Source organism: Aphelocoma coerulescens, chromosome 9 (genome assembly GCF_041296385.1).
Source record: "Aphelocoma coerulescens isolate FSJ_1873_10779 chromosome 9, UR_Acoe_1.0, whole genome shotgun sequence".
Classification (NCBI taxonomy): domain Eukaryota; kingdom Metazoa; phylum Chordata; class Aves; order Passeriformes; family Corvidae; genus Aphelocoma; species Aphelocoma coerulescens.
Genome location: NC_091023.1, coordinates 5,144,928 through 5,171,620, shown reverse-complemented (window position 1 = coordinate 5,171,620; position 26,693 = coordinate 5,144,928). Strand labels below are relative to the sequence as shown.

The 26,693-nt window shown below is 40.1% G+C and overlaps 1 protein-coding gene across 1 annotated transcript in view; it reads left to right on the top strand.

The window, feature by feature from the left end:
- The first annotated feature begins 1,702 nt into the window (after positions 1 to 1,702).
- ARHGEF4 (Rho guanine nucleotide exchange factor 4) overlaps positions 1,703 to 26,693 on the top strand; it is a 224,102-nt gene continuing 199,111 nt past the window's right edge. The window contains exons 1-2 of the mRNA XM_069024316.1: positions 1,703 to 1,798; positions 15,760 to 15,795. Coding sequence (XP_068880417.1) covers positions 1,706 to 1,798; positions 15,760 to 15,795 — 129 coding nt within the window. The 5' untranslated portion in view covers positions 1,703 to 1,705. The remainder of the gene's footprint in view (positions 1,799 to 15,759; positions 15,796 to 26,693) is intronic.

The following is a 26,693-nucleotide window of genomic DNA, read 5'->3' as shown; positions in this document are numbered from 1 at the left end:
ACTGGGATGTTATCCAACTCCTTCGCAGTTGCTAGAGCCAGCTTGCCTTCAACATCTGTACTCAGGATTGCCTGCAGGAAGAGAAATGGTGTTCCACTTTACTCTAGCAAACTACCTCAGGAAGGTTTGGCTCTCCAACTCATTGTATTTTCTCCTTCTCAAATTTGTGTGAATTTGAAAAGAGAGGGAAATAGTGGCAGCTGTACCCAGCAGAGGAACCAGGTGAGCCAGAAACCTTGCAAAATATATCGAACAAAAGAAATGTGTGTGGTTTCTGCATTTCATTTGCTGTTTCTTGGGGACAGGCTGTATATGGGTGTGTAGCAATTTTGTTTTTAACTTGTTTTCTGAAATGCCCATTCTAATAATAAAATATATGGCTCAGGAAGCCCTATTTAAGTCACTGAGATTAGGTCAAGGTGGTGTTTAATATGATTAAAGATTGTAAAATTGGATGGTAAGCATTTACTGAATAACTGCCATGAGATGCTTGAAGGTGGTCCAAGACGATGGAATCTTTGAGTGTTAGATCCTCTGTATCTTAAAAAGGGCAATATTTCAAGATACTGGAACTCTTGATTAATTCTTCAGTGAACCACGGCAATGTCTTCCTTTACTTGAATATCCTTTCTGTGGTGGGGGAAATAATTTGCAGAAAGTGTAAGTTTCTGTATGACACTGCCAGTAAAATTAATCCTATTCATTAAAAGAATGCCTTTTAATTGTTGATGCTGTTGAATTTTTATAATTGAAACAGTTAAACCTAAATCTTTGGGTCTTTTCTGACCGTCACTTAAGAGTAGGCTAAAGGTCTTTGAAATTTTTCTTAATGTACAAATTTGAGCTGTCACAAGGAACAGATGAGCTGCTTAATGTTTAACTAAAATTTACTTAGTTAATCTCTTGCATATTTTCTTCATGTTTTGGCCTATGGAAGGGCTGTTCATTGTTTTGGAATGTCTTGGCTCCAGTCCATCTGCAAGACCTCATTTTTCTTTTGAAATCTGTAGTCTTCACAAGCTTGGCATCTGTGATATCACAAACAATGAATTACTGTAGCTGGAAGTCTCTGGAATTAAAAAACCCTCCTCTGTAAGAACATAATTTTTTTTACAAAATTGGGATTTGTTCTGAGGAAACACAGTTGACATTAAAAAGAGTTTTCAAAGATAACAGATTTTTCATCTTTTTCCCCCCCTTCAAATGAGCTGAAGTCCTGATGCCGAGGACTTGCTCTTTAAATAAATGGGATCTTTCTCTCCTCTCTTGGCAACAGCAGGAGTATTCTTGTGCTGTATGACAAGGCTAGCTGGTGCTATATTTGTCTTGTAGCTGTACACGCATTTGTAAGAGGTTGTTTAATAAGACAGAGGCAGAAAGCCAATACAGTTTAAAGAAAGTTTATTCTACTACAGCCTGAACTTTCTGGGTTGGCTTAAAGACAAGGCTACATAGTTCTGGAGGATCAGGGAATATCATTACTGATATGAAATTAAAACTTTCCTGAGTTGTCTCTGGAACGATCAGGGCTTTGTGGAGAAGGAGGGGGGCGTGGGGGTGTGACACGACAGACGTTTTTAAAATGGAGTTCAATAGATGTTTGGGTGCATCAGCAGTAGAGGATAAAGGAAGACAAGAGGGTGGGGAAGAAGATATTGATAATGCTGGGAGTATTGTTGTCCCTGAAGAGCTGGATTTGGTACAAATGTACCTTACCTGTTTGTCTGAACAATATATGAAAGTGAAATTCACTCTGACAGCGTACCTGATATGCTGGCTGTTGTTGAAACTCTGCAAGGTAAGAAATTATAGTACAAGTCTGTGATACTTTTAGTTAACTTCCTATGTGCTTAAAATACAAATTAATCAAAATCTCTGCTGAAGCATTTGAGAATTCATTACTATGTCCGATGCAGTTTCCTTCATGGTTTATTAGTAGCAGGAGCTTTGTAAATACTGACGTACCCAGAAACAGGTGATCCAACAAGGGAAAGCATGTAGGGGCTACTAATGGGGTGCTATACAAAGCAATGCATTAGTAATTGCTAGCCAGTTTATCTCTGTATACTACTACATAATTGCAAAGGTTTCAAGACTATTTTAGATTAATTTCTAGGTGCAATTTCTTGTCATGTTCTTCACTGGTTTGCATTCATCTCTTGTGTTGGATGAACACTGGAATGTATTTTAACTCTGAAAATCTGAACCTTATAAAAGTAAATAATTGGTTGGGAGTTTGGAACATTTTTGTCAAATATAATGGAGTTTTTGAGGTTGTGGTGGGACTTATTTTAAATTTGATCTGGCCACATCTAATAAAAATACTTCTGCCTAATGTGTTACTGGATAGGGAAGCAACAAGGCAATGGACCAGGTACAAATGCTATAGTTCATTCCATTTCATTCCCTGCAGAAAGCTACTGTAATGTTCAGATCCAAGCACAGAAACATTGAATTCTACAGAAGTGATACGATTTAAGGTTTTAGGTTTAAGCAGAGAAGCACTGAGACATTTGAGCTTCAAATGCTGCTAGTTGCAATGGTGTAACGAGGCTGTATGAGTAAATTTAGAATGTGCAATAGGTCTTTGTTTCTCCGTTTCTGCATTCAAATCTTACTGTCATAGGCATTTAGTTGATGGGCAGATCACCATATAGACCAAAACAAATGTCAAGGCAATATTTGCTGGCTGTTTTTTCTTCAGAAGTATGTGACAGAGGAGATCCATGATGATGGTGGGGTGGAGACCACAGGAGTGGGACCAGGTGGTGTCTCAGCAGCAGCAAGCCCTCTCTTCCATGTGCGTGGCAGCTTTGGGGCAGTAGCTACATTGGGTTTTTTGAAAGCATAGCTATGCAAAAATATAACATAAAAATGTAAACTGAACACTACTAATAGTTTTATGTGTTGGGTTGCTAGATATCTTTGTTTCCATGCATATTGCATATTTGTAATGTCTTTGCTCTTGTCTGGATGCAGCATTTGTCCTGTGGTGCCAATTGCTTGCATTAGGGGGCAGATAGAGACCCTTTCATGTAACTTTTTTTCATTTTTTTTCTGCAGGAATCTTTTGTAAGGCTGACTGTAAAGGGGTAGGAATCCACACAGCTTGAGGGGTGGAGTAAACAGCCCTAGGGCAGATGCCAAAGCCAACTTGTGAGGCAGGGTCCTGGTCAACAAACACTTCCTGATGGTTTTGAGGAGTGCTGATCCAGGGTGGGGAAGGTTGCACTGTATCTCGTTGCTGACTGCTTTGATTTGTTCTCTTGTAGTTTGATCTATTTGCAGCCATTGAATTTGTAGGTTTTAAGAGCCATACTTGTATTACAGAATGAGGCAGAACCTCATTTGTGGCTACAAATCCAGTAGTTGATCTGGGTGTGTGCAACAACTTCAGTCCCTGGGACTCACTGCCTGGGCATAGTTTTTTTTGTAGATTAATTGCAAAGTGTGCACAAAATGTTGAGTGGTCTGCACACAATGGTCTTGCACAATGTGGATATCTTGTAGGATACATGGTTGTTCCATTTAATTGTAAATAATTTCTTAGATGACTGGAAGAAATTTAAAAATACATAAGTTAGAAGAGCTGTTTCTGTCTGTGATTTTATGTGCTTGCATATAGTGTTACATTTGCACAGTACATACAAGTTTTTCAAGTTAGAAAGGAGCAATTCTTGCTACAATAAAGTAGAGTGAGGAGAGGTAATGTAGCTTCTGTTAAAATCACAGATTTCTTCAGAAAGCTTTCTGGGAGCCTTACAATGCCCCAGCTAAGCCAAGAGGATAACTAAACCTCTATTAATGCTTCTTTCTTGCTGAGCTTTCTTAAACACCGTTCAGATTTGAGACCCCACTTTCTTATTTCCTGACACTCTTCCATGACTTAAATCTCTTCCAAGTCCTAATCCATTCAAAAAGTGCTAATTTTTTTCTCCTTCCCCCTGACAAGAACAAAAGCCGCACAGTGTTGCTTTTTCTCAGGTTCTGCAACTTGGCAGAACCTAGCAATCCTGCTGAAGTGGGAGGGGAGGGAAGGCCAGCAGTACTGAAATGGTGCTGTTGTGTTACAGAGGCACCCTTTGTAACAGCTTGTGTACATCCTCTATACATCCAAATGTTTCCAGTTCTTGGCTACAGACAGGGCCCCGGGTGCTCACGGCTTGGAAAATGTCAGGGACTCCCTATAATTCCTTATCAATGCTCCCCCAGAAAGAGTTACATGTCATTTGTGTAAAGGGTGTGGAATGAGCTCTGTAGCTCATCCTTCTGTAAACTAACACAAACAGAATGAGGAGACACTGTGTTTAGCAGGTGAGAAACCAATCTGAGTGTACTCTCATGCAGTTTGACACAAATTTTAGTTACAAAATAATCAAATTCCGCCCATTTGTAATGGGAACACATGCAATAAGACTGTCAGAGTTCAAGAAGCATCTTTGTAGGCTGCCATCTGGGAAATTTCCCACTCACGTTTCCTTGAGGGAGGCTTCCATTTTCACGGGTCACCATGACTTGTGGGGATGAGGGAAGTGACTTCAAATCTTTCTTTAATTCAGATTTAACATAAATTTAGTTGAACTGATTCTCTGTTTCAATAGTTTACAATACTTCAGTAATATTCTGTACCTCTGAATATCAAAATCAGCTGACTAATGCATGTGATTTCCCTGTTATTATGCTTATACTTTAAGCATTTTCTGTCAGCTCACCTGTTTTGTTTTTTTTTTTTTTTACCAGTCTAAAGTCTATAAAAAAGGCAAAATAATGGTGAGACAGGTCTGTAATTCAATTTCTTGTCTCTGTATTTTTGAGTACTGGGTTCTACAGAGCTTCAAACTGCTTTTGCAATCAAATTCTGTGTGCCATGTAAACCTATGAGAACGGATCCCAAGTGAAAGATTAAATCATTGTCCTATGGTTTAGGGCACAGGGGCTTGATTCTTAGCTATTCAATAGATGTATTAGTCTGTGTTCATAATCTTGCTGTCCTTGGCTCAGCTCACTGCCTGTAAAGGGGAAAGGAAATTTGTTTTATTTAATTTCTTCATTTTTTTTATTTTTACTTCTGATTATAAACATTGTAGGGTTGGACTATCTTCCTGTAAATATGTGGAAATCGTAAGGGCAGCCTGTGCAACAGTACAGGATGAATCCCGTCCTAGGGAAAAGAGAAACCTGGTTTTCCTATACTATGAATGAACTTTCTAGCCATTAGCCTGTGATCACAGGGAAGTGTAGGGGCATTACCTGCCTTCTTTTGCCACCCTTTTGAGGAAAAAAAGGGTGCAGAGAGGCAATTTTTAGCCCTTTCTTAGCTGCTGACTTCTAAAAGATCTTCAGTGAAAGTGTGGCCACTTTTGGAGGTGACACCTGTGTTTTCCATACCAACAGGTTGGAAGCTCTAAGACATAGGTGGTTTCTTCAGGAGAGGGTTTTCTCTAGATTCCAAAGGACAGCCTCTAAGAAAATGGTCTAGTGAAGGAGAAGACTATCGGATATATCTTCTTGTAACAATTTTAGAGTGGTTAGATGCAATTGTTCCCTGCCAAACATGCTGCTACTCTGGTTTTAACACTCTCCACGTACTCTGCTGAGAACATCTAACTACCATAAGTCTTAAGCATGAGAACATTTGGTCTGGAAAACCAAATTTGAGGTTCCCATGTCTTTTTGAGTTCTTTTTCAACATGACTTATTATGGTCACAGAAGGATTTTGGCAGAGGAAGGAGCTGGACCTTGATATACAGAATGTGGGACATGGGTTTAACCAGTGGACAGTCCCTCCTGGTAGGTCACACTTGGACCAAAAATTCTGTGAGGGGAGCTGGCTGACTCCTTTCACAGCTATTTTCCAGCTGCCTTAAGCATTTGTTGGAAATTACAAGGGTTTGGCTTTTGTTTGTTTTTTTTTGTTTGTTTGTTTTTAGTTTTTTGTTTGTTTGGTTGAGTTTGGCTTTTTTGTGTGGTTTTTTAGGTGTTGTTTTTGTTTTGAATTTTGTTGGTGTGTTTGTTTGTTATTTGATATGCTTACATGGCCTTGCTGTATCTCTTAACTCCGTCCTAATAACTTTTGAACATTCTGGCCAATCTCAGCAAAATTTGAGTGAGGTAAAAGTTAACAGAGTTCACAGAAGTAGGTAGTCAGGGAGTGAAAGCAGACTTAGCTAATGCTCCTCCTGAGGGAAAGGCTCCTGCATAAAATAATTCCTTATTAAACATCAGAAATTTTGTAAAATGATTCCGTTTCCACACTGGAGAACTGCAGAGCTGTAGGAAAGAGGACTCTGATGGGTCAGCTGCTTGCAGAAATACATGTTTTCTCAGTAAAGTGTTTTTGTTTGGCTATTAATGGAACTCCACTGAAGCCTACTGTTTGTCTTCAGTCCTCAGAGTAAAAGCCAAGAAGTGGCTTTAAGAAGTAAACTTGAGACAACTAAAGAGGGATGTTTTGCAGAAAGCTTTAAACATTCCCTTCCCCCTCCCTTTGGAGGACTGACATTTTAAGCTTTCAGCCAGAATACTCAATCTCCTTTCACTCATTTGGTCAAAACTTCCAATATTTTATTCAGGGTCAGGCTCTGAGAGTGAAGAGTCTGATTAGATACCCTTAACTCCTAAAACATCATAAGCTGTTTTATGGGGCTTGTTTTGTTTAGGGATAATATTTCTGAATCTGTTTTCCTTTAATTTATGCTCCAATTTTCTGGATTCCTTTGGGCCAGAAATATTTAAACAGTCTTTTATATTGGAATGGTACTTGCAAGGCTGGGTAGAGCTAAGTGCTGTAGAGAGACAGAGCAATGGAAATGGAAAACAACAGAGGGAAGCTTAGAATGTATTGAACCTGACCGTGAGCTTGGTTCAGATTGGTTTCTCATTCTGGGCAGAGATTCATTTCTTTATGGGCAGTGTAAACCATTCATCAAGTGCTGGGGACTTCGACTTCCTCCTTTCCCCATTGCAAAAAGCCAGGAATTGAAATTTTTCCAGTATCTTTAGTATTCATCAAGCCATCTCCTGGATCCAGCTCTGACCTACAAGCAATGAGTTCAGAGTGCAGGCTGTGAAAGACTGATGTGCAGAACAATTCTGAAACATTCTTTATAAACCTGGGGAACGATTGTTGGAAAAGCCAGCCACATCCCTTTTTAACAACCTCATTATCTTAAAATTTTCACACCTTCATTTGCATGGGAGAATGTGTTCAACAGCTACTTTTCAGTGGAACTGTCTTTCTCAGCTACCACGGTTCTCAAAAAACACTATCAATCAAAGCTGTATTATTTTCTTTATGCTGTTAATTTAAGCCCAGTTCCTGTAACAAACCTGCAGGCTTCTGCAGCACTGCAGCTCATGAATCAGGGCAGAACTTTCTTGCTGAATTGTGACTTGATGATTAGCTTAAAAAAGTTTGACTGGAATCCTGCATGACTAACCGAGTACACAGGGCAGATTAAGAACCTGTAAGCAGATGATTGAGAATAAATCGCTTCTTGTGCACACTGGAATATTTGATGCTCTTCCTAGAAAGTTTCTCATTATTACAGAGATCTAAGAAGGCGCTGCATGTTTTTTCTCCTCCTGATGTTTTGTGTTGGAAGAAAAGCAGAACTGGTTGGAAAGAAATGAAACTTCTCACTTGATGCTTCAAATGTGGGGCTCCGAATGTGATTATTTACAAATCTGGATGAAAATTGGCAAATAAGGAAGAATTTATGCTGTTAAAAGCCTTTAATAAGATGTTGCCAGATAGCAAAATGTATAAATACCACAAGAATGCTTGAACAGGGCAGTTTTAAAAGTTAGCTAGATCACTCTACCATTCAAGAGCAAGGAGTGAAATACAATTTCCATTTCTAAATAATAAGAAATGTATTTTTTTTATATGCTTGAGTTTGATTTTTTTGGAAACTTGCATTCACACTGAGAAAGAATGTCTAAATGTAAAAAGGCTATTCCTTGTAGAGCCATCAACCTTCGATCATACTAACCCCAATTTCTGTAAAGATGTTGTAGAATAATACAGATAATTAAAAACAAGCAAAAAGCCAGCAACTTTTATCCCTTTGCTTTGAATTTTAATAGATATATTGCATCTTTGCCTTAGTTAAAGGCAGGTTTTGTTCTCTAGCTTTGTTTTGCTCTTAGCTATGTTTTTGGATTAAATCAGTGACTTTATTGGTAGATTACAGGAAATAGTATCATTTTGATTATGGTCATTGTAAGTGGACTGTCATTTAGATTCTAGCAAAAGAAAATGACAGGATAAACCTTGGGAGCTCACCTTTTCTATCTTAATGCAATAGATGAGACTGTACTATTGGGGTTTAGAGAACTTCCAGGTAATAGAGGAATCCAGACAGAATTATTTACCATGGTACAGCTGCAAGCCCTGAGCACAGACCGAAGTTCACAGGCAAATATTCGAGCAATGTCCATCCAGGTGTACCACTCCAAAATCTCTGATCCACTCTCTGCCAGCAGGTTCTGCTTCTGCCAGAGGAGCAGTGCCATGGTAATGTGCAGCTGCCATGCTGAACCACAGGGTTTAATGTCCAGATGTGTTAAGAGAAGCTGAAGTCAGCATTGCTGTTTTCTTTAGCCATTCCAGCCGACTTTCTGTCTTAATATAAGTGAGGCCCACTAAGGCAGACAAGGTCAGTATAACATCCTCTTATATGGTACAGGTGATGTGAATCTATCCCCTGGATGGCATCAAGAAAAGCTGGCTAGTAAGATGTGTTACAAAGTTATTTACTAAAACCTCATCTACTAATCATCAACATAATCTGGTGGCATGTATGAGACAGGAAATTAACAGGACAGAAGATACAGATTTTTACAGCTCCTTCTGTATTTTCTACTTTTTCTTGGTAATTATACATGGTATCATTCCCTAGAAAGCAGTATGAATGCAATATATTAAATTATATTGGAAAGAATGTCATAGTCCTTTTTCTACTTTGTGTGTTCCTTCAGAGCTAAACTGGGGGAGAAAACCTAGTATTTGGAAAACATTTTGTGAATGTTTCTGTGCTGCCAAAGCAGACAGATAGCTTTCATGCTCAGACACAAAGTTATGGGGTGGGGCAGGCAGAAGGGATTAATGCTGTTTCCATATAAATAAGTAAGGATTTTTTTGGTATTATTTGCTATAATCCTATTAGCCAATGGACAAGCCTAATACAGTTTGGTAGCCAGTCTCTCCCTGCTGAAAGAGAGACCGGGCCCTTAAGGTGTGGTGAGAAGCGCGTGGGTGATAAACTAGAATGTGGAAAAAATATTAATGTCAGTGCTCAGGAGACAGTAACTTTCGTAATGTTGCCAGTTAAAGTTTCCAAATTGGCATTTTTTCCCTTGAAGTCCCAGCTCCTGGAGGTATGTGACTGCGCAAGGGCCTGATTTAAAAAAAAAACAAAACCAAACAAGTTTTCAGGTTCTGTAACTTCAGAGGAAAACTGAAATACCAATTTACAGTGGGAAGTTCTTAAACAATGAGTCTTTCATCCTTGGACTTGTCAATCATATTTCAAGTATTTTAGACCTTGGATCAGCTTGTAAAAGATGCTGATTATAATAGCTGCTGGATTGACTTTTTGCTTTGCTTAGTCCAAATAAAAATTCTAAATGCACGAGTGTAGCAGTATTCATCAGAAAAGCGCAGGCTTTCATTTCACTTCCCACATAAATACCCAGCCAAGATACCCAGCAGAGAGAGAGTGCAAGGAGACTGACATCAGCAAAATGCAGTGGAAAGAGAGGAAAACCTCTTAAAATGAAAAGTGAGAGAGACAGAAAGGGTGAAAAAAAAATATATTGCATTTTAGCTGCTAGAAACAAGCAACGGCTTCCAGAGCAAATCTGCACACAAGACATCCTGGGAGCTGTAGTGGTCATAAATGGTGGAAGGTTTCCCATTGTCCAGCAGACCAGTGTTTGCCACTCTCCTAAGACGACAACTGCATGTTGAATTGTGAGGGTGACAACATAGGGTGGTACTAATTTTAAAAAAAGTGATCTCAGTGTGATCTCACGGAATTTCCAATCTCACTGAAACCAGGGCTCTGCGTACATCTTTGTTTCCATGGATGTGTGCTCTTTTTCACCCTGTTTGCTTCCAAGTATCTCTCAGTCCTAAGAGAATGGAACCTTTGGCTCCATGGTCCTGCGTTCAGAAGTCCTGTGCAGAGCAATGCTTATTTTGTGTTGGGGACAACTAATATGGGTCCCCAGGGGTGCAGCAGCCTGGCTGGAGCTGGCGTTTGTCCAAACCCTGATCTCTGGAAACACAGGCTGTGGATTGATGTCCATCCCACAACACTGTCTTCCCACATGTGCTCAAACCAACTGTACAATTCCAGTTCAGTAGAGTTCATATTTTCCAGACTGAGAAATGTGAACAGTCCTGTGTGAGCACACTGAATATTTGGGTTCACTCCTATTCTTGCTTCAAGCTTCCATCAGGGCCTGGATAAACTGCTTCGTCTCTGAATCTGTTCTTCATCTTAAGGGAAAATTTGCTTATTCCCATCAGGAAGTACACATGTGCCTTGCATAGGAAGTCTCTGATATGGGCAGCATCTTGTAGCTATCACTGCATTACAAAGAGCAGGTGGAAGGGCAAATGGCCTAGTCATTAGCAGGAGAGAGGAAGTTAAATTTGAATGACAACTGCAGTTTGTGAGTTAAAAAACCATGCAAAATTAATCGAACATTTATGTTTTCAGATTAGATTTATTTTAGAGTTGTGTAAAAAAGAAATTGTAGGACATTGCTGAGAAGCAACTATTTTTGGCTTTTAAGTGCCTTTTTTGGTGGTGCTCATGCCTTGCCTAATTGCTTGTTTATTAGTCCATTTCTTCCACCCACACACACTTTTAGCAACACAACTCATAGCAAGTTGCACAAGTCAAGGAGTAGACATGTCTGAAAACCTAATTTCTCTCTCACTTGGCCCAGTAAATTGTCACTTCCATGGAAGTGCCATGTTTCAGAGCACAGTCCCACAAGCAGTGCAGAAACAGGTGGGAATATTGGTCAGCTGGAACTTCCTTACACCATCATTACCCCAACAGCATGGGACTATACCCCATTCTCATTAGCTGCCAGAAAGTCTTTTCAAGAAAGCCAAACCGACCTAGACAAGGTCAGGACCTGTGTCGTTAAATACACAGCATCTATGAAAAGATTCAGGAACTGTTCTGTTAAATTGTCAGAGAGAAGTCATTTTTCCAGTAGATCAAAGGATCATGTAAATAACCCTGAGGTTATTTACATGTTATGTTTGATCCTGCTGTCACTTTGCTCTTCCCCTGAGCAGCACTAGGAGTAAATTATCATCAGATGGAAAAGACAAGGTTAGAGACAGGAACTACTTTTATTTACCAGTTCATCAGGTTAAGTACAAAACTCAAGAAGTGGCTATGCAATGGCTTAGAGAGATAGAAGTGTGCAGAATCAAAAATGTATTCCTCAGAAATCTGGTAACTTCATTTGTTTTCAAATATGTGATCCTTGATGATACAAAATGATTTAGAAGAAATTAGTAGTGTTTTTTCCTTTGTTTGTTTTATTTTCAGAACATCAGAGTGAGGTTTCTGAAGCTTTTTTTTTTTTTTAATGATTTACTACTGCCACTACAAAAATGGTAATTCTTTATAAAAAACAGGGAGTTACATAAAAAGAAACAAGCTGACAGAATAGGCTAAAAATGAGCATGGAGAAAAGTAGGTAGTATTGAAAGCTATTTTAGAACAAATGTCAGGAAACTTAATTGTTCAGGGATAAACTAATTTTGCTTTAAATTAAAATCTATTTATTTGAACAGGTATAGCTTCAAGAGCTACCTATAATTACAGATGGTTCACTCTACCTTCTCATTTTTATGAACCCTTTTGCAGTTTATCTTAAAGCTCCCCAGATCTGCAGTGCCTGTTCTAAGAGAGAGGTTTTAAGTGAGTGTGTTAAAAATAGAGGCTGAAACTGAGGGAAAGGACCTCCCTGAGAAGAACATGCACTTCTCCAGAGAAACAGTGGGGCACTTGCTTCCAGGAAGATTCAAAGCTGCCATAGCCTTGGTTTACTGCAGGGTGGTGTACATCTATATGTTTATATCTATATCTCAGGCTAATAAATAAAGGCACATAATGGAATCTGTGACCCTAAGGTTGGATTTACTACCACTGACAGGACCATGATCCATTTTCCAAGTTCTTCTATTATATTATTTTCTATCTTTCTTTAAAAATAGAAACCAACTTTTCATTTGACCTTGGAAAATCTTAAAGAATGTTATCATGTTATCAATTAGTTAAGTAAGCTTTTTGGGATGGAGGGGTTTTAGTCCTGTGAGTGAAGGATTATGCACAGCCTACAGTGTTATTATAGCTGAGGATCTTCATCCTCATCTTAAAGATCATAGTTTCTGTGAAACCAATGAGGTGGGAAAGGTCCATACAGAAAAAGAAACCTGGGACAATGTGTATAGGGAATGGGGATTGAGATCACTGTGTAGAATACAACATCAACTTTTGTTTTATAAGGCATCAGTATTGGAGATGGGCAAAATGTCTTATGGCAGAACCTTCAACTTGAAAATTTTATTTTATTTTTTCCTTTCCAATGCAAAGTTCAAGCCAAGTTTGCTAAAGTTTGTGAACCCTTCAGCAGCAGTTGGCTAAGTTACAAACAAGCCTGAAAATTGTATGTGGTTTGGGTGCAAATTGGGATGGGTTTGATCCCAAGCCACTTGAAACAGCACTTCTGGCCACATGTAGCTCTGTATTTCAGCCTTCTTTTCAACCCAGACCTAGACTTGCCCAGAGGGAAGCTGTGGCTGAAAGTCCTGTGAATGGTGCCCACTGTACTTTTCACCGGTTTTTCACAGAAAAGGTGAGCATTGTGTACTTGTCAGGCTTGGGTTCCAGTTCAGCTAGAGGGTCATTATAGACATTCCTATGTGTAAACTTCAGACCTGAAGGGGCAACATGTGCATCTCACCCAGTTTTCCCCAGGGAGTTTTCTTCAGAACAGACTCACTCCTGGAGCTACTCCTGGTGAAAGCCAAAATAATTCCAAAGGATGCCCATTGGCTCTCTTCCTAGGCATTACTAGGAATTTTTCAAAAATTAGTTTGTACAGGCTTTTTGACTTGTAGTAATAGATTCCTTCAGATAAGTCTAAAAGTTTTTCAGTTCTATTCTGTGTAATACAAGGCCTGGGGAGAATTTCTTGTAGAAGCCACAAGTTGGTTCCTGCAGGTCTCAGGGATTTCTTTGTGCCAGTAATCACAATATGGATACCTGCCATGATGGTAGGGTCAAACCTTTGGTAATCCAGAATGAGCAAATGCTGGTCCTGTCTATGTTAAAGACTTGAACGTCTGTGGAGTTGAATAGCTAGATAAGATGTTATTAATAATTATTAATAGAGTAATTAATTGTTATAAATGCTGAGAGGACTTTTACAAAAGCTATTATGGAGTGACTATATTTGCTGCCAAGTAGTAGTGTATTATTTTGTGACATTGGATATTCTTTCCTTTTTGTTACACTGAGTTGAATAACCTTGAAACTCTGGCTAAACAAATCTCCAGTGTTTCTGAGTTTGTATATAATGACTAAGCTTTGGCTGAAAGTTTTCTGACATGGTAATGTCTGTTCATGTCTTTTCCTTGCTTCCTTTCTTCTCTGTGAAGGGCAAGCTCATGAGTAAGACTTCTGGGACATATATGCCAGCAACTTTAATATGAAACATGAGGAGTAAGTCTATAGCTCTTATGGCAAGGTTTTAAAGAGTTGCCATGTAATAATTTGTTTCAGAGCCAGCTCCTCTTAGACAATTCTTGGGATATGCTCTGTATGTAAGATGCTAAACCCTGGGGCCCAAGGGAGGCAGAGTTTCTGGCTTTTCTAGTTAGGAATGGGTAGGTTAATTTCCCTGTCACATGTATGCTCTTGTCACTGGCTGCTCCCTAATATATTGCATCCACTGTCACTTGAGCAGTGGCTAAGAAAATGTGGATGTCCAACCCTTTCTAGAGGCAGGTGCTACTGTTTAGCTGTAATTACTCACCTGTGAACATTTTTCAAGTGACACGAGCCTGACAATTATCTTTGTATAACGAGCATTAAGAAAAGAGCTGCCTGATTTTTTCATTTTATGGTCTCTATTGTAACTGATAATAATAGAGGCAAACTTTGGATATGGAATAAATTTTTAGAACTAGGATTGTACAGTTTAGAAATCTTTCAGTTTGCTGTTAAACTATCCAAATGTAATCTTGATGTATGCACTTTGAAACTGTTTTGTTCCATAGTCCACAGTGAAATCTAGGATTCAAAGCAATTTGACATTAAGTGCCATTTTTAGTGTATTTTGATATAGGTCAACTTCTATTACTTCTTTTCACTGCCAAAAATCACTTCTATTGAAACCCAAGCAAAGCTAAGATTGTGATTTTGCAGCAGCATAGGTTATATGTGCATATAGGTAGTACAAGGTAGAATTTACCACAACACTGTCTGTCCACCAACCTGTGTTCACCTTTGGTTGCTACCACTGTCTGTGCTTCTCTTTCCAGACCAGTCTCAGCTTCCAGCCCTTGAATGCCTGCCTCCCCTGCCCACCTGGGTGTTGATTATCTTAAAGAATTTCTTTTTTCCAAGTTCTCCTTTTCAGACACAAATACTTCTATACGGAGTGTGGATTACACACGTTCTGGTGGCAGATTCCAGACTTCTACAAGAAAAATTCTCAGCAGAAATGTTATATTCTGCTGGACTTAACTACATCCAAGACAGTGTTAGTATATTCTTACAAGATAAATAGATTTTTTCTCAGGGAATGACTTGCACCATGTACTGCCGAGCACTTGAAGCTGATCTGCTAAGCAAGAAAGAGTTTAGGACTCATTTATGATCTGACACTACAGTTTTCTAATGCTCACAAGTTAGGGAGTTATACCACTTATATCACTATGAAGTCAGAGCATGGTTGGCCATTTATATAAAGTTAGCCTCAGAGAGCTTCCAAATGGAACTTTTTGTTTTAAAACATTCTTCTGAATCCCCATCCAGACTGAGGTTTTCGTGTGGTAGCAACACATAACATGACTACGGTTTTAGAGGGTGTGTGATCTTAAAGAGAAATGGAGAGAATATTAAAGCATACTTTCTAACTGGGGTACTGCTAGGCAGGAATTCTGCTCCCATCTTTTTTTTTGCAGCATGTGTAGATAGTTTCCTCTCCTCCTTCTTGTACTGAGCTTCTCTCTAAGTAACTGGTTAGGTTAAGTTAGGTTTTCCTTTTCTCTCTCGTTGTTTAACCCACCCTCTCAGAAAGAGTCCTGAATACATAAAAAGCTTTTGCAGTGTGCCCTGAAGCATGTCTGCTGATGAAGCACATACAGTGTAATTATGGACAGCACGATGCAGCATCATGAAGTGCCTTTGTTTACAACTTCTCTATCAAGAGAGTATAATGAACAGATTCACTGAGGAAATGCAAAAGCAGATGCCTTTGGCTGGCTCCTGTTGTTTTCTTTTTGGCAAAGACAGAGGGACGAATCTGCTCTGGGACAACCCCACTGAAGTCAGATGAGTTACACCAGGCAGAAACTGGAACTTTTTTCTTTTCTTCTATTTCTTTTAATTATTTTTTCCTTTTTTTTTTTTTTTTTTTTTTCTTGTTTGTTTGTTTTAAAGAACAGTTTCCAGGTATCTTTTCCCTGACTGTCACAATTTCTCTTTCCACAGAAAACCTATGAGAAAAGACTGGCTGCTTCTAAAAAGGTAGGATATCCTTTTAGTCACTAACAGCTAAATTCCTCGGCTGCATAAGTTCTATATATATCTACCAATGGATGTAATAATGAAATTAATATCTAACTACTTATATTCAAAAAAATACTAAAAAGCTAAAATCTTCATTACTGAATGAGACAGTAAGAACAGATTGTGCTGTGAGAGGGATGGAGTACTAACACACAGATGTTCTGCTTCAAGTGCATGAGATGTGCTCAGAGCTGGCCTAGGCCAGCGTATGGTATCACCTTGAAATGTGTACTCATACCTGGCATGTACTGAGGTGTAACACTGGGCAAAGCTTCTGAGTGCAGATGTCTGTGAAAGCACCCTATTTCATATGTCTGTGAAATCTTTAGGGAAGAGAAACCTCTGGCAACTCATAATATCATGCATGTTTGCAAGTGATAATCTTTAAAACAAGTTTATTAAGGTAAACTGGAATTGCACAGTGTAATAACAAAAGTTAGCAGGACTGCTGCTGCTTTCTGCTTGCTCGTGCAGTGACCATACTTCTGGGTTTTTTCTTCTACTGAGGGCCTGAATGGTGCCTCTCATATAAAACCTACCGTTTAGAATTTGCCTTTTGCTGAGGCCCCCTTTGTGTTCACACAAGGCAGCTGGCAGGAGTGCTGACCTCCCCGGAGCAGAGCCTGCCAGCACTGGCTAATCAATATTCAGTAGAGTCGGCTGCCCATTGCGAAGCCATTGATTATCTCTGGAAGGTTACTCCCCCTGTGTGTCACTTTTCAGTCTCTTGCCTGTACCTCCTCTCCACCCCCATTCCAGGCTTTCAAGAGGACGGAGTGCTGGGATGGAAATGAGCTTCCCATTCAGGATCTGAATAGTTTGTCGTCAGATGTCAAAACAGTCTTTTGAAAGAAGCTGATTTCCTCACTGCCAGATTTTTGTTTATACCACTTTTGTACTTTTAATATCTAGGATACTTTTAATGATTGCAAGCTGTGGCAGTTGAAGCATTAGTTATATTTGACTCAGGCAGGTTGCACGAAGCCTTGGTTTCCTGTGACCAAAGGACATTTTTTGCACAGCTGTAGGTGACCTCTCTGACCTCTTGCATAGAAGGGGAGAGCCATGATTTCATATTCTATGCTGTTCAAAAGTAAATGAACAGGGAGACTCATGGAAATATAAAAACATGGCACAAACGCCTGTTTGCTGGTGTGCACTGCTCAGAGCATACTCAATTCCTCTTTAACACAAGAGAGGAGGCCAGTGAGATTTGTGTGGCACAATACCTGCCCATTACCCTAAAGTGAGTTTGGTAAAAACCAAAACAAAATCTCTCCTTTTAAATGTGAATTGTCCATTTAAGGCCGTATTCAGTCATTAATTAATACAGCAGTAGAGAACTGTGAAATGAATATACAAGTCTAAACACTTGAATTTATTAGGAGCAGTAGAGTCGAGGTACATAGACTGATACAAAAGAGTTACAGAAGGAATTGTTTGGTTCGTTTGATTTGGTTACTTTGATTATAAATATAACTTTAACAATCACAGCAGAGACTACAGGTCAAAAAGGCAAGATCAGAGGTCTCAAAAGAGGGGAGTGGACAGCTAAGAGGCAGAAGGGCAGCTTGTAGAAGAAGGCATTTGGCACAGAGTAATTGTATTCCCATCTCCATGACACTGATCAGTCCAAGTCCTTTCCAAAGAGCAGAAACTGCACTGTGTTATAAACTGTCTACATTAGCAGAAGAATCGACCTTGCAGCTGATGGGTAGTAATTCAGTGTCCAACTTCCTGTTTGTAATAAGGAGATTGAAAGTCAGTAGCTCTCTAGCTTTATCCTGCTTGTCTCTTCTCAGCTTGTATTTAAGGCTTCACTAAATCCAATCCGGACACTTCTGTCTGAACAGGAGTACAGTCAGCCATGCAAGTCAGAGTACAGCGAAGGTTACTAAGTCAGTGAAGGTGAGCATCTATTCTTCCCCTGCCCTTAGCACTGAGGGAGGAGCTGTTGCTGCACGGGGAGCAGACCTGCTCTCTGCTTCTGGCCTTATACTGAATGCTCTTGTAGTGGATGGCACTATTCAGTATTGATAGAACAATACCTAGGCCACACCTGGTCAGAACCTTGCATTGGTTTGTCTTGGTTCATCTCACAGAACGGTCTGTGGTTTGTCAGGTGCTGATGATTCAGCCCACGTCTCCAAGGACTAGCTCAGCACCCAGCACTGTGACCATTGCCAGCAATCTGGTCCTGTCCGCTGATACATACCAGAGAGATAATGACAGGGATGTGAAAAATGACAAGCTGGCATTAACTGGGTTTTTTTTAGCAAGGGGGTTTCCTGTCAGCTCCCCATCTTCCTGAACAAGGCATGTGACACAATGGACCTACCTGACTGCCAGAGAAAGTTCAGGTGTCATTAAGGGGTTAAAGTGAAAGTGGACAAGGGAGAGACAGTTCCTCGGCTGACAGAGAGGGAGCTGTCCCTGGCACAGCAGAAGAGTGACTCTGTATGCCATCCTTTTTGTCAGGAAGTACTTGTTTTTGGTGTTGTCGGCCTTCTGGCACTAGTTAGTGTTTTAGCTATTGCCTGTAAAAGGGCTGTGTTGGTACTAAAAGGAGATCCCTGGACATGGTTTTGTAATAAGTTTGGAACCGATGACATTTACATCCAGTTTGTCTTTCAGCTGTCTTTAACACACCTGAGACATACTTAAAGGATGATGTGAAGGACTAATACTCTGCCATGGTTAGAGAATATTATCAGTGTACTACAAAGGAAATCTTAACCCAGAGCCTATGGTTCCCATTCCTCTACTTGGTAGAACCTTCCTGTCCCATTTATATCTACACTACCCTGTAGCAATCTCTGCAGTGCTAGAGGCAAATACTGAATGGAATGTGTTTCTAGCTATTGCTGCTGATGGAGCAAAGTAAGTTGGAACCAAACTGCTCACATCAATCGCCTGCAAATCGATCTGATGTAGCAGGAATATCTGTGCTGTACCTCCTTTCCACTTGTGCTTTAGGATGTAGTGAGTGTTTAGGGGACCAGAGTTCCCTTGGGGCTGCAGTGACAGCCTGTAGGTTACAGAGCAGTGACCTCTTTGTGAAACACTGGATGAAAAATCTCCGAAGAGACATGAAATGCCCCTGAAGCCATCTTATGTGTTTGGCAAGTAAAATTTAATCAGAGTACACTCACATTTTTCCTTCTGTATTCTTCAGTATGCTGATTATGCCTACGAGCTACACAGACATTCCAAGTGGTAGAAAAGAAAGATCTCATAATGATGTCTGAGAATGTATTATGTTGAAGATGACAACCCTACATTTGTTTCAAGCATGTTTTTTCAGTGGAGAAAAAGTATGCGTTTCTGTCCTGGCAGCAAATGTGGAAGGAGAACACAGAGGTTAACTGTGAAAGGCTTTTTCTAAAGTGCCATGTCAGTGTGGTCATGAAGACTAAATGAATGTAGGACTGACCTCCACAAGTGGCAGGTGCGGAGCACGAGTTTATATATTCGGTGTAGCAAATGAAATATCCCTTGGAATTCACAAGTGCTGAATAAAATTTTGAAAGATCAAGAAAATTTGGCAATGGTGTTATACTTGCATTTTTAAAAATCCCTCCCTCAAATAGACGTGAAGTAATGGCTGATATTTTGGGCTATGGGGATTCTCAGAGCACTGAAGGTCAGTGGCTGTCTGCAGACTTCAGACTGTTGTAGTATAGGTTTGCACAAGTGCTTCTGTTCATATTGGAGATAGCTACAGTCCCTGAACTCACATGGACCTCATTTTATTACAAGATTCCATAAAAAAACTTTAATATATTACAGTCTGGAAGTAATAAAACTCCAGCATCCAGAATTGTATGTAAGGCCAGACTTTCGTAGCAGGTATATTGTGTACATGCTGTTACGTACCCTTACACTGTTGTGTACTTACCTTTAAAAGGACTGGTCAGAAAGCATTTTCAGTAATCCTTGCCTCCAGGCAGTGGGCTGTGTCAAGTGTCAGTGCAAAAGTCAGCATTTCCCATTATAAATGAAATATATTTCTAGTAGATAGAGACAAGCTCTTGTCTTGCATTACCAGATACTGTCTTTGATTAAATACTAGTAAAAAGGCCCACTAAATAATGTCTTGTGTGTTTGTAACCTGAATTATGATAACAAAGATGCTACAGATCCTTGTTGTCTTCCATTTTGAAGTTGTGCCAAGTATTGTCTCCTCAGCTGATGAAGTGTAGTGTTGGTTATTCTCTGTTTGCCGTCAGTGCAAGATTGACAGACAAAGATAGAATCTGGGCTCATTTGTCCGCAGTTAGAGCTTGTTTTCATCCTGGTACTTCAAAGGCTGTTGTAGAAAGAGTACAGTGGTGGTTTGTGCTTCTCAGCTCACAACAGGTGGAATTGTTGCATGCAATGATTATACTTCTCAGGTATTTGCTCTGCAGTCAAGAGAATGAGTTAGTTTCATTGGTCAAACTTAATTTTAACATGACATTGGTATGTAATAAATTCACCTTTAGCTTTCTGATAACTTGATTTAGCTTTCAATGTAAACTTAGAAGCACTTAGAAGATGACCATGTCCTTTGAAAAGAAGGAAAAGAGAATGACAAAAAAGCATTTGTTGCTTAGCAATTTTTTATGATAGAGAACAAAACCCAAAAGATAGTTCTGTCCTGACACTCTATAAACGATACGCTTTTCTCAAAAGTCAGAAAAGCCCATAGTTTGTAGAGAGTCAGGACAGCATTATCTTTTCCTTTAAATATGCCTGTACTTTTTTGCATAGAGTTGTGGGGGTTTTTTGTATAGAACTTATCACCATGGTGTCTAAGTGCCTTCTCCATGCATTCAGCCTTCCAGTATCTTTTCATGAGGTAGAAAGGAGAGTGAGGGGTGAATACAGTGAATTATTTGTTCAAGGTCATTCAGCAAGTCTAAGACAGAACAAGAAACTGAATGCAGATAACCTAACACTCATATATTTTCTATCCTTTATTTTAGGAGTGAATGGATCCCAAAGATTGAAAGAAATCCACAATATTATTTCCTATAGCTATTGTCAGTTTAGACTGACTCAGACTTCTCCTTGGCATCCATTTGAAGTAGTAGATAAAAGGCAGATGTGTTCAACAGTAAGCCCCTGTTTACAGCGTGACATTTGAGCTTGTGTCACTGCAGCCTCCTTTTTCTTATAACTGTTTCTGTGCAGTGTCCTCTTTGCCTGCCTGGTGCAGAGAATCACTTTCTATACAAACTGGTTGTAAACTGTTGGGCTTGTGGCCAGTGAGGACAAGGGGTTTGCCTGAGGGCAACATAGAGCTACTCCCTTCACACATTGCTGCTCTGGATTCCTTCAGTCAGCTGTGACCTGCTCCCCCTTGTTGCCACTCATGCAAACAAGAGCTCCTGTTCAGGGTGACCTTGGCCCAGGAGCTCCTCCTGGTTCAGAATGGGAGTAAAATGCATTTCAATATCCCCACTTCACATCAGTGTTGACATGTCTGTGGCTGTGCTAGGCACCATATAGAGAGTGCTGGGATGCTCAGAAGGATGCTTTCTTCCTGGTAGATGCCTGCTTATGGTGGTGATTTTCTCACTCTAGAGTTTGTAGCAAGAGTGGAGCTTGGAGCTGTAGCAAGGTGCAACTTGTTCATCTTTCCATTTGCCTCAGTGGGGGCAAAGCACATGGCTTAAAGATCCCTCACCCCCTCAGTGCTGTGCTAGTCTGGGACACCAAAGTATTTTGTTTCTCATTGCCTGGACTCAGTTTCTATCTTCTTTTCACGTGACAGAGTGAAAGATCCCTTGGGAATTTGTGCTCCCATCAGGTGCTTTACCTGATCCAGTATGATTTCAAATCAGAATTTGTCCACTAGTTTTGAATTTAGATGGCAAGTCAGAATACTGAGGAGTGCGACTGCACTGTGTGTGGATCCTACATTTTCTACCTGTTGACCCAGTGACTCAAGATTATCAGCTTCAGTTTCCCTCTAAAATAAAACTAAAATTGGTCTATGGTTTGCATTCAGGGAAGAGAAATTGCATTCAGAACAGTGAGGAATTAAATACTAGAAATTTCTTGGTTAGGTGAAATTGATGAATAATTTCATACCCACTCTTAGTTGCCCCTGGAGTATCTAATTGTAAATTCAGGATCATAATTAAAATCCATAATCTGCAGGATATACTGCTTTTAAAGTTACATATATGAAGCTATTAAACTACTGTTTTCACCAGGTTTTCCTGGAGAAACATTTTCTGAGACTTTGTACCATAGACAGCATGTAAAAATATAGGAGGCACCTCAAATTATAGTAAGAAAAACCTGAGCTCAACCTATGAAGTATGAATTGCTAAAGCACACATTTCATACTATATTTGCTTGTTTGTAGCAAGAATGTTGCAGTTACCATCTATATAATTATTCACACTGTCTATGTTGCAAAGAGAATGGGGAATCTGCTTTCCAAACACAGATTTACAGTCCATTAAAGACTTCTGGTTTAGTGTACAGCAGGAGATACATCAGGAAACAAAGCTTAATCATCACCATCCAGATGAAAATATTTTGAAGGATAGAAAGTAATTCAGAAGCCCTAGATCTATTTCATTGTTGAGACTTTTCATTACCATTTGATGTCACCAATTTGCAGCACTGACCTGGAAGTCTGCAATAAGCCTGTATCTGGTGGCATACTCCTACTTTTTATACCTTGTTGATGTTTCTTCATTACTTGCTGATGTCTGCAGCATATTTGTGTGAAAAATAAATTCAGACTGAGGTCTTGCAGTAGACACTGCAGAAAATATATGAAGGTGTATAAAGTTAAGTCCCTCAACCATTTGACAAAGAGAATCCCTAAGAATGCAGTACTCTCTCCCTCCAACACCTAGATTAAAGTATTATGTACTGGAAATGGCCACTGCCCAGCCTTCATCACACACACAGTTTACAGAACATTATACACCAATTTCTGCTGTCACAAACTTCCCAGTCATTTATTGACACTTACTGAAATTGTTTGGGTGCTCAGAGTTTAGTAGGATTTTCTTTTCCCATAAGGCGTTGGAATAGTTTTTATCAAAATCTGCATCCTTGGAAGGTATAGATATGTTTCTGTCCTTATGTGCATCCCAATCCATGGAAACTTAACCTCTGCTGCCATCACATCTGTGAAAGGAATGGGTTATTGAGAGTCCTGACTATCCCAAAACGGGCAGTGGGGGAATGCAACTGTACCCAGTATCAGAGTTAGCACTCCGACTACTGAAATGGCAAAGGACCATCTTTTACAGTCCTGAAGAACTTGAAGAATCACTTTTTAGTAAGTTTTAACTTTGTTCTGAATGAAATGAGGCAGCTGAGAGGTCTATGTCTGTCTGCCTTGCTGCATATACCTTTTGAAATTGCCAGTTTTTAACCAAACTTCAAAGAGAGGTAGAAGAATGTCAAAGTTTTTTGCAAGTTTTATAAAAACCGGCAGTTAAGTAATCCAGGAATATTCAAATTAGTGCTCTTACCAAGGGAACTCTCCAAATGTGTGTTTTTATTGGTAAGCCCCAACTGGTCAGCCAGCATTTATGGGTGAGAACAGAGCTAATGTGGTGAGAAAGGATATATTAGGGGCCAAAAGTCTGTAGGAAACCAGGCTTCATCAGTTCTGTCTCTTGGGGAACAAGCTATTGTTTAGCAGAGCACAGAGATGCTGCATAGATGTGAAACTTCAATTACTATTTAGCTTTTGTCTTTTAGTAAAAGAGTGTAATGTGTAGAGACGCTTTCAACATTTGGACAGTGGAGCTGAACAGAACAGAGACCATTATATGCAATATCTGTCAAGACTTGTGAATGGTCTGTGTTAGCCTGCCAAATGCAAATGAGGATTATCCATTCATTTAGTCCAAGAGAGAAAATGATATAACTTTTTTGGTTCATTTACTTTACTGTGACAAATAAACAAAGAAGAGAGGACTCCAGTATGGCAAATGGTCAACTTCAGAGAGCTGTAAGGGCTGTAGGAATCACACTGCTGTGATAGTAAGCCTTATTTCACATTCTTTGCTCATAGTCCCTACATCTTCAAAGTGATTTATGTGCTCCCCCTGTAAATAGAAAATCTTGTAGAAGAATTGAGACCCAAGTCTCACTTATTTGCCTTGGACTTTTAAGGCAAGGATATGCTCATCTTGGCTGGAATGTGGGTTGTTCTGAGCTACCCGATTTTCTCTCTGCAGTATTTCCAGTCAAAGCACTAATGCAATTTTGTACATCTCTGTCATGAAGTAGAGACATTTCACTATTTCCATGGTCATGGGTGGGAGTGAAAGGGATGTAGAGCTGAAAAGAGCTGGCTAATTTCCAGCATGTGAGTCCCAAGCACTTTGCAGAAGGAGGCCACAAGGAGAGGGTTCAGCAGCTTCTCTGAACCTCAGCTGAGTTTGTGAGGCTCACCTAAGGAGTCGATAAGGCTCTGGGAAAAAGATGGGTGTGCTAAGGGGAAGCAGACATGCATTTGTGGTTGCTGATAAGGTTGACCCTCTCAGAGATGGACAGGGTACAAAACAGTCGAGCATCTCCGAAGTGGCGGGTTGGATGCCATTGTGGTGCACTCCCCTGGCTGTTCTCTGTTGCCTGTTCTCTGCTCTCTGCATGTCTGGGAAATACTCAGCAAGGCAGTGGGTCCAATTCTGCCCAGAGGTCAAGAAACTGCTATAAAAGCAGGCTCTCACCTGCGTCACCTGCCCCACAAGCTGGAGCTTTCTTGGAAAAGTAGCTGTGCTTCTGGCAAAGCCTCATGTCCTCACTAGCACCATGTTACAGCTGCTCACTCAGCACAAAAACCTCTTGTCCATCATACAAAGATAACAGACCTCCAGTACCTGTAGCTTCAAGCAGGTTTCATCAGTACCTTTTCACTGCAAGACCTAGCAACTTAGTTTAGAAAATAAGAAACAAGGTTTGTTATCTTTGTCTCACAAGAATGTTTTTCGAAAGATAATGGACTATTTTGGTTGAAATAGTTATTCCAGAAGCCCGATTTGGAGAGGCACTTGATGTGTGGTTCATCTTTCTTTCCCAGCACTGGTGGGTTAGTGTCATCCCCCAGACCTAGATCAGTCCAAAGATCTATTTGCTCAGATATTTTTGAAGGAAATGGAGTGGGGGCAGCTTGCCCTCTGCTGGCTGCTGGCACCCAGACGTTGGAGGGAGCTCCTCTGGCAGCACAGCCAGGGGGAGGTCACCTTGTGATCTGCCTAATTCTGCTGGAATATAAACTGGCTAGACCCAGATGGGTGTCGACATAAAAGCCCCTTCTTTAAAGTGACTGCCATGGGAAGTGTAGTTGTCTTCCCATGCAACCAGCATGAGCAGTAGCGTAATCATCCTCTGACTTGAACTTGAACCATCAGGCGTCAGCCTAGTTCTGTCTCAAGGGTTTTCAGTGCTGAGTTATATCAGTTATCTTCTTTCCAACAAGCTTCCCTTCTCTCCCCCACAAAAATGAGGGACAGGTGCTCCCAGTGAAGCCAACAGCACCTTCATATGCCCTTGGAGAGAAAAATTGAAGGAATAGATGGGTAAGTCAGGAATGGCTAGTACTGCTTCCTGCATGTCGCTGTATTTTACGATGCACTACAACACACACAAGCTATGCTCTCCCCCTGCTCCCTTGACCAGTTGCAGAAAAGGTGACCAAGGGTGGCACAGTCCCTCCCAGGGCTCCACTGTGCACTCAGGATTATATACAGCTTGTGTTTCCATACTCAAACTTGTCTGCCCTACAGCTCCTCTGTCCTTGTGAACTGGTTCTTCAGCCGCCCTGAATTTGTTTTGCCATGACCTTCTGTCAAAAAGAAAAACTGTTTCCATAACCCTTATATTTCATGCTTTGATGTTAATCCTGACATTCTTTACCTAAATCCAAATATGCACTGCTCTTACAATTCTAAAGGAAAAATACTTATCTAGGATCTTAAATGCCTAATTGCATCTGACTAAACAAGACCACCTTAAAATAGACCCCGTAAGGAAAAGATCCAATTGTTGGCTTGTTAAATACCAAATTTAAACAAAACTCTGAATAAATGAAGGGGTGGCAGTCAATGGTGTTACAGTTGCATAGGGTCTGATAGTAAGAAAAGTGGCATATGTCCAGAAGAGGCCCACAGCAAAAAGAGGGAACCTGGCTCACATGGACAGTGGGATAAAGTACTGCAGAAACTGATTTGTATTTGCAAATGAAATTTAAGAGAAAAGTGTGTATGTATTCTGTAGTTGGAAGACTATTCATTAAATAATATGAAAGAAAATTAAGAAGAAAGTAATTATGATGACAAGAAACAACTCAAAACACTACTGTAATTTTTCTTTAGCTCCCTGAAGACTGCAGGTCTTTGTGTTTCAATGCATGAGCTACTGTTTGGCATGTTTCCTGAACCACTTTGTCTATTCACTTCTTGCTAATGTGAAAGTGCCCAGACTCCCTGGAAAGGCAGCTTTGTTGGAAACCTTTCATTATCAAGGATTAGCTGTTTGGTAAACCTGTGTCCCCTTTAACAATTTGATGGGAAGTGGCGACTAATGAAGGGCTCATTGTGGGGGTGCTGTGAGTGTGGGACTGGAGGCCGTTTTATTGCTCAACTTGCAAACCAGGGTCCTTTGTGCTCCCAAGGACTGAAGGGAAACTGAGTCATGCCCTTTGATTCTGCTGAAAATATGTGGTGAAAAATATGCTTTCCTTTCTTGGTGCTCTTGCCTTGCTTGTGGTCTAAAGTCTTTATGTATCTGGGAATTTTGTTGATATGTTACAGAATATGTGTGTAGATTTAAAAAGGCTTGTGTCAATGTCTAGGTACAGCTTACCTGTAACCTTTCCACATCATACCAAT